The sequence below is a fragment of the Mytilus galloprovincialis genome, chromosome 10 (genome assembly GCF_965363235.1).
Source record: "Mytilus galloprovincialis chromosome 10, xbMytGall1.hap1.1, whole genome shotgun sequence".
NCBI lineage: Eukaryota > Metazoa > Mollusca > Bivalvia > Mytilida > Mytilidae > Mytilus > Mytilus galloprovincialis.
Genome location: NC_134847.1, coordinates 39,286,523 through 39,299,147, shown reverse-complemented (window position 1 = coordinate 39,299,147; position 12,625 = coordinate 39,286,523). Strand labels below are relative to the sequence as shown.

At 30.7% G+C, this 12,625-nt stretch overlaps 2 protein-coding genes across 3 annotated transcripts in view; one reads left to right on the top strand and one right to left on the bottom strand.

Annotated features, from left to right (window-relative positions):
- The window catches only part of LOC143047540 (two pore channel protein 2-like), a 53,419-nt gene extending 41,429 nt beyond the window's left edge, over positions 1–11,990 (bottom strand). Inside the window, exons 1-6 of the mRNA XM_076220603.1 lie at positions 11,820–11,990; positions 8,820–8,872; positions 5,855–5,931; positions 4,227–4,404; positions 1,009–1,125; positions 72–178 (exon numbers count right to left, since the gene is read on the bottom strand). Of these exons, the coding sequence (XP_076076718.1) occupies positions 72–178; positions 1,009–1,125; positions 4,227–4,404; positions 5,855–5,931; positions 8,820–8,872; positions 11,820–11,919 (632 nt within the window). The 5' untranslated portion in view covers positions 11,920–11,990. The remainder of the gene's footprint in view (positions 1–71; positions 179–1,008; positions 1,126–4,226; positions 4,405–5,854; positions 5,932–8,819; positions 8,873–11,819) is intronic.
- A 244-nt stretch (positions 11,991–12,234) lies between these two features.
- The window catches only part of LOC143047538 (transmembrane protein 39A-like), a 32,606-nt gene continuing 32,215 nt past the window's right edge, over positions 12,235–12,625 (top strand). For both annotated transcript variants that reach the window (XM_076220602.1, XM_076220601.1), the window contains exon 1: positions 12,235–12,393. In XM_076220602.1, the coding sequence (XP_076076717.1) occupies positions 12,314–12,393 (80 nt within the window). In that variant the 5' untranslated portion in view covers positions 12,235–12,313. The remainder of the gene's footprint in view (positions 12,394–12,625) is intronic.

The window sequence follows — 12,625 nt, the reverse complement described above, 5'->3', positions numbered from 1 at the left end:
AAAATTCACACTACTTGTTGACTTTATTTTCACTAAAGATATGAATAAGAATATGTAAAGTAATGTCTTACGTTATAACTTCTGGCAGAGTTTTCTGTACACATTTTACAGTTTTCTTCATAAGCTGAGAATTACTAATGATAAAAACTGGTCTGAGAATTCTTCTGTATCTGACAATCTGAAACATTATAGACATAAGTCATTTCCTGCAACACAGTTTAATACATAAATTATCAATGATCATTAAGCATAGCTTATAACAAGTCAATAGTACACATTTTTATTTAGGGGCCAGCTAAAGCACGCCTCCTGGTGTAGGATTTTCTTGTTGTGTTGAAGACCTTATTTTGCCTTCCGCTGTTTATTGCTCTTTGATCAGGTTATTGTCTCTTTGACAAAATCCCCATTTCCATTCTCAATTTTATTTACAAGTAAATTACCAAAAGACAAATATTAGGCATATCTAAAGTATGGTAAAAAAGATATACATTCAGCAGATTTTTGGATGTTCATTTGTCATTTAAAATAATTTCATATGTACAATCTTACTCATTCAGAATAATAAACATCACTTAAAATTTCAAGTAAGTAGCTTTTTATGTTATGTTTAAATGCTGATGTAAATTTTGTTTACACTATACAACTCAACATTATCAAGTTCAAGACCAAACATAAAATCATCCTCTTTCAGTCAGACAGACGGACGGACAATTGATGGAGGGGAGAAGTTTCCGGTGGTACCTCAACAGAGTTCTTAATCTTATTGTTATTTTTCTTTATTTTTTTGTCAAGCTTATATCTTGGAACTGAATTAACCAATGTTAATGGAACTATACGAATAATGATAACCAGCATTTAAGGACACAGGTAAACATAAAGCTAACTTTTATTGGTGATTGCAGCCTGTAAGTTTAGGGTTACATTTTGGTAGATGTTTGTCAGACCTCATATACTATGAACTTATGAAGTGACCGTTCTATAATTAAAATTAGAGAGTTAATAAGTTACCTCTTTACAAGAAAATCCTATAGTTATAAACCAGTCTATTAAAGATAAAATTAGTATAATGCTGGAAGCCCATAACCACTTCTTCTTTATAAACTCTGATCTTCCTATCAATTTATACTGAAATATAAAGACAAATTATTTCAATGAAAGGTACCCTAAAACATTTCTCATATCTACCTACTGTAAAATCATTAATTATTGCGATGTTTTTATTATTGCAAATTATGCGACAGAGTTGTAAGAGCAATAATTTAAACTCACATTTTGAAATATTTTTTATGAATTAAAGCAGGATTTTTCTCAAAATCGTAAAAATTAAAATCACATTTTAGTCTAAAATGACAAAATCGCAATAATAAATGAATGCAATAATTTTAGAATTTAGAGTATCGATTCAAAGTTAAACATAGAACATAAATTCCTATGTTCATCTCATAATATTAACTTTTTATCAATAAATGCTTTGGCACAGAAAGAAGAGAGTATGAAACATGGTGTTATGTTATATTCAAGATAAATATAACATTAATTTGATTTTCTTCCTAGGATAATTATTTTCATAGAAGACTAACCGTACTATCGAGTTGTTTCATGTGTTCCCAAGTTAATTTTGGTTTTTTTTCCAAGCAGCATTCAGTGTTCTCCCCAGGACCTTTTAGCATCATGGTAATGTGATGCTATATTTCAGAATGAGATGCTCTCTGAATTGATTTTCTTATTCAATTTCAATATTTTATTGGAAAGAGCACAATAGAGGCGTGATCCAAATACAGATAATTATTAAAGAACCTTAGTGAGCACGCTCACATACCCCACGTCCCCACATTGTCATTGGAGAAATTAAATAAGTATAAGAAAAAATATTGAATAATAATTTCCTGTCAATATACAAAGTATGTCCTTATTATCTATAAAATTTCATGAAATTCTGTTGTGTGTTTTCAGAGGAGTTGAGATGACAAACTGTTGCAGAAGTACATTGAAGCAAATAAGTTCAAAGGGGCATAACTCCTAGAAAAAAAATTGAACCGTAATTTCCTGTTGATATGCACATCTACATAGTATGTCCTTATTATCTACAAAGTTTCATGAAATTCTGTTGTGTGGTTTGAGAGGAGTTGCGATGTCAAACTGTTGCACTAGTACATTGAAGTAAATAAGTTCAAAGGGGCGTAACTCCTAGAAAAAAAATTGAATCGCAATTTCCCGTCGATATGCACAACTACATAGTATGTCCTTATTATCTGAAAAGGTTTCGTGAAATTCTGTTGTGTGGTTTGAGAGGAGTTGCGATGACAAACTGTTGCAGTAGTACATTAAAGTAAATAAGTTCAAAGGGGTGTAACTCCTAGAAAAAAAATTGAATCGCAATTTCCCGTCGATATGCACAACAACATAGTATGTCCTTATTATCTGAAAAGGTTTCGTGAAATTCTGTTGTGTGGTTTGAGAGGAGTTGCGATGACAAACTGTTGCAGTAGTACATTAAAGTAAAAAAAGTTCAAAGGGGTGTAACTCCTAGAAAAAAAATTGAATCGCAATTTCCTGTCGATATGCACAACAACATAGTATGTCCTTATTATCTGAAAAGGTTTCGTGAAATTCTGTTATGTGGTTTGAGAGGAGTTGCGATGACAAATTGTTGCAGTAGTACATTAAAGTAAATAAGTTCAAAGGGGCGTAACTCCTAGAAAAAAAATTGAATCACAATTTCCCGTTGATATGCACAACTACATAGTATGTCCTTATTATCTGAAAAGGTTTCGTGAAATTCTGTTGTGTGGTTTGAAAGGAGTTGCGATGACAAACTGTTGCAGTAGTACATTAAAGTAAATAAGTTCAAAGGGGCGTAACTCCTAGAAAAAAAATTGAATCGCAATTTCCCGTCGATATGCACAACTACATAGTATGTCCTTATTATCTGAAAAGGTTTCGTGAAATTCTGTTGTGTGGTTTGAGAGGAGTTGCGATGACAAACTGTTGCAGTAGTACATTAAAGTAAATAAGTTCAAAGGGGCATAACTCCTAGAAAAAAAATTGAAACACAATTTCCCGTCGATATGCACAACTACATAGTATGTCCTTATTATCTGAAAAGGTTTCGTGAAATTCTGTTGTGTGGTTTGAGAGGAGTTGCGATGACAAGAAACAGGACTGACGGACTGACGGGTCAAAAACATTATACCCTCCGCAACTTCGTTGCGTGGGGTATAATAATATTAAACAACATATAAATGAAATAAAGATGCATGTAACAACAAGTTATAAGCCAATTCTATGTATGTCATTACATTATAAACTGATATTGATACCATGATAAACTTATACATCAGTATTATTGTAGATTTTCATAAATTTACTTAAAACACATAATATAAGATATACATGTATATGCCTGAACTACTGTAGAAGATTATTACCTGATGAAACAGTATGGTGGGCTCTCAAATCAAGAGCTTCTTCAATATACATACAAATAGATTTTAATTCTTTTTCAGACATAGGATTTAACATTTTGGAAAAATTTTCATCCAAGTTATTTGAATTAATATCATTAATTTTATATTTAGATCTAATTTTGTTGTATTGCGGACATTCAATCAAGAATTTATGTATCTCATTTTCAATTTTTCCTGTGCAAAATTTACAAAATCTCTCATTAGAGGGTATTTTTGGTCTTGCATACCTACCAGTTTCTATTGCTAATGAGTGTTCACTTATTCTTAATTTGGTGAGTTTTTTCCTAAGGTATTTAGGAATATTAAAGTTTAAATATTCTTGTTGTTTAAATTTAGTATAAATTTTACTAAAAAATAAAAGTTTTCCACAGTTTCCATCTTTTATCTTAGATAGTTCAAATATAATTTTATTTTTGTAGAAATCTTCTAGTTTTTGTTTGAAATTACTATTACAATGCTTGTTTAAGGGTATTCCAATAAAACAAAAGACTGGAATTGGTGTTTCTAGCACACATTTTGTCCTTTCAATACTGAGTGATTTTTTTGAGATTTTTTTTTAACCAAGAGTCAGTTTTTTGTACTCATACTCCTAAATCAACCAATCAAAATGTTGGATTTCATGTTTCGAGCATGATTTTTGTGCTCCGAGCACTGAACAAAGTTTTATGACTTCAACCCCAGGTCTTTGAAGCTCATGTTATTCAGCATTTATCTACAATGTGTGTTTGTTTCATAATTAGAATTGCTTGTCTATCTTACCTTTAAAATAAGATCTGCTGCTATAAGTAAAAAACATATCATTTCTATTCCTTCTGTTATCCCACATGGTACTGATATCCTGTTTCCTCTGTGCCGTATGTCAGATGTCCATGTCAATGAAGACGGGTATTCAAAGAATGCCAAAATGTGAAGAACAAATACAACAAAATAGAAACTCCTAAAAATGCATTAACAATTTTAAATATATAATAACTCTTGTTCTTTGTTCTTGGAATCTTACTAAATCAATAATGTGAAAGACAAATGTATAATTTGGCCTACAGAACTGTTAAAATATTTCTAATATTTACCTAAAAAATTTCCATATTGTATATACATGATTTATGTTTAATGTTTTTTTTTTACTGCTGACATTAAATTTCTATGATTGTAATGTTTTAAAATTCAAGCATACATGGGCCTCCACAGTGTGACTATTTGTCTCAACACTCTAAACTACTGTAAATTCAGAAATTATTGCGTAAATTTATTATTGCAATTTTGTCATTCTGGACTTAAATGTGATTTTAATTTAAACGATTTAGAGAAAAATCCTGTTTAATTCATATAAATTTTTCAAAATGCAAGTTTAAATCATTGCGTTAAGAACTCTGTCGCATTTTTCGCAATAATAAAAACCTGGCAATAATTTCTGAATTTACAGTATGTCAACTATGTAACGTTATCATGAGGCTCCCACAGGGTACCCCCTCAGGTCGCAAGGTCGCTTTTAAATTCGTCGAGAGGTCGTTTTTAAGGGAAATGTACAGGTCGCAGGTCGTTTTTTTTTCCCAACACAGAGGACGGAAGTCGGTCGGAGGTCGTTTTTTTCCAAATTTTACAGGTCGCAGGTCATTTTTAGAAGGCCCTCAGGTCGGAAGTCGCCTCTAGGTCGCAGGTCGTTTTTTACCCTGCGGGAGCCTCTATCATTAACTGTTGAGATCATTTGTTGATTTTTACATTGTATTGTATATGAAGACTAGTACATTGTAAAAAGTTTGTCTATTTAAACCTTGCTCTTTGGTGTAAGTGCTTGCTCGTCATTGATCATGTTGATATTAAATGAAGTATGATGTTTGCTCAAGTTGTTTATTGTCATGTGAATATTTTTCTGATTCTTTTTTATTATTATTATTAATTCTGCATGTGAATTTTATCAATTCTTTTCAATTCCCTTTGGAAAAGTGCATGTGGTTAAAAAATATGCTGATTTTTTACAGTTTGTTCTTATGTTGGGCTGTTCACCACAATTCAAGGTGAGGAGGATGGTTGAGTGCTACCTAACATGTTTAACACTATCATGAATATCCAATTTTTTTATGTGCCTGTCTCAATTCAGGAGCATGTAATTTTGTGGTTTGGTTTAGTTCATGTCTGTTATATTTTGTTGTTGTAAATAGTATTGTTTTAAATAAGGCTGGTTTTTTTTAAGTTTGTTTAAATTTATATTTTTACAGTCATGGCCTTGTATAGCTAACTATACTGTATGGGTATTTATCATTGTTCAAGGCTGCAGGGTGACCTAAAATTGATTATATCCAAATCATTTGAACTCTGGTGGAAAGTCGTCTCAGTGACATTCATACCCCATCTCCTGATTTAAAAAAAAAACATCAAACTATACCTACACTCTGACAGGTTGTGAATGATACCATCTATACCATAATAAAGTATTTTTGTCTAGTTTATGACTTATGTCTCTGTACTGAAAAAAACAAATCTTTTTTTTTAATATCAATTATCCTGAACAGATACATTTTTGAATGCTAAATAATTACATTAGATGTATGCTTCATTATTATAAGTTATTTTGATTGGCTAAAATCAATTGCGTGCCATTCTTCATTTCAAAATTAATTGCATGAATTCAAACATACATGATGATGACACACATTTCCACAATAAGGGGCGACATCAAAAGTTCAATGAAGGATAAAAAACTTAATTCACATAGTTTTTTCACTGACCCCACACCCCCTCTCTTAACTTAATTTGGGAAAAATTGATTGTCCAATAGGGATATATGTAAAATCGATTTTAAATGAACAAAACTTGCAGCAATGTTGACCCCCCCCACCCCCAAACTATTTGATTTAAGTTTTTTATCCTACATCGATCTTTTGATGTCGTCCCTAAAGTGCACAGATAAATAAAAGAAAAACTTGATATGTATCTTGTTTTCATGATCATAGCAAAAAAATGTAATTATAAGTATTGAATCGTTTTTTTTAGTAATTTCATAGGGTTGTAAAAGCCATGACTGCAGGGATGGGGTCGATTACTTTAAAATGTAATCGATTAAATTACAATTACTTTGCTACTAAAATGTAATCAATTACATTACAATTACACCCTATTTTATATGTAATCAATTACATTAGATTACTTTTCTTCAAAGTAATCATGATTACTTTAGATTACTTCTGATTACATTGTATATTGCAATATCAAAGGTTTTTTATAACTTTTTATCCTCACAAAAAGCTAATTTTGGTGATTTTTTTAAAAGCCTTAATTTATTCATCTTATTCAAAAGAATTTATATACACCATGTGTAATTTGATAAAATAGCTATAGACAAGTGTCCTTTCTCTATGTAAAAGATATAACTTTATTTTTTTCTACAAATTTTAACCAACTGCCTAATTAACAAAAAAAAAATGAACAAATAAGGAAAAATTAATTAAATATAGTTTTATTGTCTGTTGGGACATAATTGACACATCCATTAATGTTTTACAGGTGTTAATCACTACTTCCATTTTTTTAAGCAAACAATAGGTGAGCTTGGGTATTAAAATTTTATTGTCTTAATAACAATATCAATAAAGTTGAAAGTGGTTGATTGTTATTATTTGTTTGAAAATTTGTAATACTTGATCTAATTAATAATTGATAGAATTATTGCCAGGTGAAAACACAAAACAACTTTGTAACTTAGGAAAGTATATACATTTCTCTTTAAATAAGAAACAGTTTATAATGAAATAAAAGATATTTTGTATTGATGAAACTTCTGACGTCACCTATTGTTTACTATGCACATTGTTTGTAATATTATGCTGTATATGTACTTGTTTATACTGATGAGTCGTAAGGCTCAAAGTTAATAAAGAATAAAAATTAGAAAGCACATATTATACACGAATTTATGGAAAACAAAATTTATTAAATTTGTCAATAAATGAAATCTGGTTTTAACTGTCATTTTGAATTAAGTGGGCTCATATATTTATGTCGACCATCAATCTCAAATTAGAACTAAATGTTTTCAGCATTTGAATTTTTAAGTAGTTATGTAAAAATATTGGGTAAACTTGTATGAAATTGGAGTTAATCAGAAGTTTTCAATCAAGGGGAAAAAATGCAATCAAGGCATATTCTTGTATTATAAGAGCTCAATCTCACAACAAAATATTGGAGAGGCAATTTTCTTCAGTTAACTGTTAACAAAATAAAACATTTGGTTATACAAATTTGTTATATAGATGATACAATTTATCACATTAAACAAGGTCCCATCATTGTGAATACTAGTTTCATGATTTTCATTCAAGCTTTACAATTTCTTATTTTCATCTTGTGTATCAAAAACTATTTTCATATATATACAAGATTTGTAATCAGCAAGTAATCATATGAATGTAATCATAAAGAAATATAAAAGTAATCATGATTACACCTGTTTTTTGCAATGTAATCGATTACATTACAATTACTTGTAATCAGAAATGGCATGATTACTGATTACATAGGATTACACTGCAAAATGTAATTGATTACAGCTGATTACGATTACTGATTACGATTACCCCATGCCTGCATGACTGTGCATATATTTTTAGAATGAAGCACTTCCCTGCTTCATACAAAATGTACTTGGTCAATGCTTTTACACCCCAATGAATTTTTAAAAAGAAGCATCCAATTCTTAAATAAATATTATAGAGGGGCCTTGATGGCTTATTTTCGTTCTTCGTGATTCATGCATTTTCGCTATCGTGATCCGTTTTTCTGCAGATTTTTTTTATATATTTTCGTGATCCGTGATCATGAAAATTTATCTGCTGTGAATTGTGATTGACAAAAAGATCAACTCGTGATTAGTGATGATTAAATGTAGTACATGTACTGCAAGGATCATGAGGACTAACCCTCAAGAATGGAGATCAAGAAATACATCTTAATTATTTAAAATTTATTTACAATTAAAAAGCTGTGGAAATATGATGCAAAGATCTCTACTCTCTAGTTTTAAAAAACAAATCTCAAACAGTGTATCCCAAACTCTGTCATGTCGGACTGACCCACAAAATGTCGGACAAAAATTCAATCTGACTGACAGAACTTTTAAGACTTTTTGGTTGAATATATAGTAGAAAAGGTCAAATTTTTCTTATCCTAAAACAGTTTGGCACAGACTGCTCAAAATAGAAATATGGTTAGAAAAACAAGCTTGTTTTTCAAGATTCAATGAGTAACAGTAATAACCTTATTCAGGTTATTCTTTAGTGTTATTTTTTTTTTTAATTAGAGCAAACATGAGTATTCGAGGGACCCCTCCCCTGTATACCTGTTTATTTAATGAAATACCTTGGCAGCATCTTCTATAAATACAACAGCACACAGCAAATCAATATCATTATCTGTAAAATATAAATGTAAATGTTAAAAATATTACTGTACATATATCAATAAAACCATCATATGTTCTAGGTAAATGAGGTATACATTTAATTCAATGAGCTTGACAAATGCTTGATGAGACAGCTACCAAAAAATACAAAACAATCAAAAATATTGTCACATATAAGAAGACATATTAAGATCAATGACACAAATGAGAAAAAACTATCCATCAAAGTCAAAGTGACATAGATGTTTATAGCACCTCTCCTCATTAATTTGTATTCAAAGTAATTATATTAACATGATTAAACATGTTAAACTACCAAAAAAGTTGAAAAATGAAAAAGAGATTTTATCATGTTTATCATTGCAATATTGTTAGTGTTGAAGGGTTTTCAAGCCCATAAAAGAGGGGCAAAAGATATTAGAAGGACAGTGAAACTCATATAAATTGAAAATAAACTAACAACGCCATGGCTAAAAATGAAAAAGACAAAACAAACAGACAAACAAAAGTACACATGACACAACTTAGAAAACTAAAGAATAAACAACATGAACCCCACCTAAAAACTGGGGTTGATCTCAGGTGCTCCGGAAGGGTAAGCAGATCCTGCTCCACATGTGGCACCCGTTGTGATGCCCATGTTATATCATACAGACCTAAATAGGCCTTTCTTTATTTATATTATATGCTCCATAAGCATGATAAGTCATGTAAGTATTTCATTTAAAAAATATAATATAAAAATATATAACTATAATGGGTACTGAATTAACCAGAATCTGATTTGACTAGATGCTGAATTGACCATGATGAGTGCATATCTGACCAGGCGCCAACCTAGGCAGCAGTAGTTCAAGTGTCAGGATAAGCTTCCTTCAAGAGCACCGACATCACCCCATGGTTTTGGTGGAGTCTTAAGTTTCATATATTGTATCATGTGTATTTCATTTACAGTTTGTCTTATATATGGTCATTTTTATTTTCATTTTTTGCCATGGGATCAGTTCTGCCAACTTTTCATGAACATGATGAAGCAAATGCATGAGATTTGGCCAAAATTACAAAGAGAAAAGAGAAATCAAAGAGCTGATAGCTCTGAGGTGGAAGAAGGTGAATAAAAGGTAATTTGAATTACCATAATAGCAGCCCCACCAACCCAGGCTGCTTTGTTCCATTTATTGTTTTTGAGATACGGAGAGACATATGAACCCCCTCTTTTTTTCTTCAAAAAAACTAAATATCACTAAAATAAATTTTGAATCAAAACCAAAAAGTATACAGATCTTTAGATTAATATAACAAAGAAGTGTGTGAAGTTTTAAGCAATAATCATAAATTGTTTTTGAGATACGGCCTGACATGTTAAAAAAACCCTCCCCCTTTTTTACAAAATACTAAATAACTGAAAATTTATTAAAATAAATGAAATGTCCTGAAATATTTATGTGAATTATTATCTTCCATCCATAGTTTGTCTTTACTTGTTTAGTAAACAAATTAATATCCATTTAGACCATTATTTATATTTTAACACAGGTAAACTAATTTGGCTATAAAAAGCATGTAGAGTCTCCAATCTAAAATCGTAATTGTTATAATTTTATTTCTTTAAATAATCAAATTTAAATTTATAAAAATAATCATGATTGATAAAATAGTATTGCATAAAGTTTACGTTTTCGGAAGACTATTTATGTTTAGGTCATGGTTCTAGAGGCTTCTTCACATATTTGTAAACAAACCAATATGGCCGCCACACGTGATTACCTTTGCACATTTGAAACAAATATTTCTGACAAAAGTCAGATTTCTCTTGTCAAAAGGGATTTATATTTATATTGCAATAAACTATTGAGAAGGAGGTACATTCAGTTTAGATTATATTTCTTATTCTATGAGCATTTAGAGTGTAATCAAAATTCTCCCAACAGCAACGTACTGCTCTTGTCAACTGAGTCTTGAATAATTTTATAAATAGATTCAAACCATTTGAAGCAGAAGGGCATCTAATTCACATGACAAAGGAAAACAATGAATAAAGACAACAATTTAATAAGAAATAGATCCTGCAAATTTGTAACTTCAAGGGCGAACATGTAAACAGGGCGAGTATTCCCCATACCAAATTCACGCATGCGTACTTCAAATATCTACAGTAAAAACATCCGGTTACAAGTAAACAAATAACGTTCATGTAGATGAAATGAAATCTAATAATTTACATAAATAAAAGGGTACATATTAACGATAGTGATTGTTTTTCAATCCTAATTTACAAATTAAATGATTCAGATGCTTAATCATGTGTAAAAATCGGTGTCAGTAATCAGAAGTTGTTATGAAATTGTAATACACAGAAACGAATGCGGCATACGGAGAATTCAAGTCGGCACCATTGGCCTTCAGAAGACTTGAAGTCTTCTTCCACCAAAAACAATAGATCAAAGGAAAATGCTGCCAAAAAAGCATGAACATGTGTGAGTCCCACGCTAAATGTTTGAGATTTGGCAGCCCTGTGCCGTGGCATTGTCAAATTGATTACTGTTGAGTGTTGTAAATAAACTCATCATAGATACCAGGATCAAAATTTTATATCTACGCCAGACGCGCGTTTCGTCTAAAAAACACTCATCAGTGACGCTCAAATCAAAAAATGTTTAAAAGGTCAAATAGAGTACAAAATTGAAGAGCATTGAGAACCAAAAATTCCTATATTCTGTTCCCAGGTTACCACTTATGCAGTTTGGTTATCCTTGTGGCATTTTTCTCCTTTATTTCACATGTTCTCAGGTCAACAGAACAGTCAGTTAGAAATCTATACCAGATGCAAATACACTTATAACAACCAGAGACATATAATACAATTGAGACATATAATACAATTGTATTATATGTCTTTGTAACAACCAATGAAAAACAGAAATAATATATCTGTTGAATGACAGTTTTTATTTCACCTTCGTTTATGCTAATTTCTTGAATTAAACCTGCAGTAGTTTGTTCGGGGACGACTCTTTCATTTTTATAACAGCCATCTTTGGTAGAATTATCCTCCATGGTCAGTTATTAATCATTTTTGTGAAGAAGAGTAATAAAAAAAATAAAAATAAATAACCGGAAACACCCAAAACTACTGTAAACAATTTCTATTGGCTGGTGACGGCTGTGTGCAAGTCTCGGAAAATAATAAAATTGGGGGAGAAATAAAGATTCAAATAACATTTTTAACAATAAAAATAATCTCCATGTGCTTCTTGTTATTTTTTTCCTTAAACCAACTTCCATAAAGCTTTAAATCTTTTACTGCAAGTTATAAATACGGTAATTAAATTCGGGTGCGTTCCCTACCTTATTTGGATGTTAGAATTAAAGTTTCCGGTTTGGCTTTCGCCATTTCATATTCACGAAAACATATATTAGAAAAGAAAACATATGGAGACACGTTTGTATCATGCCTGCATGTCGAAGAATTTTATCAAGGATACAGTCCTCGTCCTATCAAAATAGTGGACATAAGAATAGTAACGGAGGGTAAAAAATAAAACCACTTGAGCTAGAAATCCTATCACATATTTTTATTTTATTTTGTTATAATACATACATTTTGATAATATGAGGCAGGCATTACCTGTGAATGGGGACGAAGTCTGTATTAATTTTTTTTCTATTCAAACATGTTGATAAAAGAAACGGAAATACCGTAACGTTTCCGATATTGGTTCTGTTGTTAGGGATTTAGTTGTGACGTTATTTAAGTTATGAC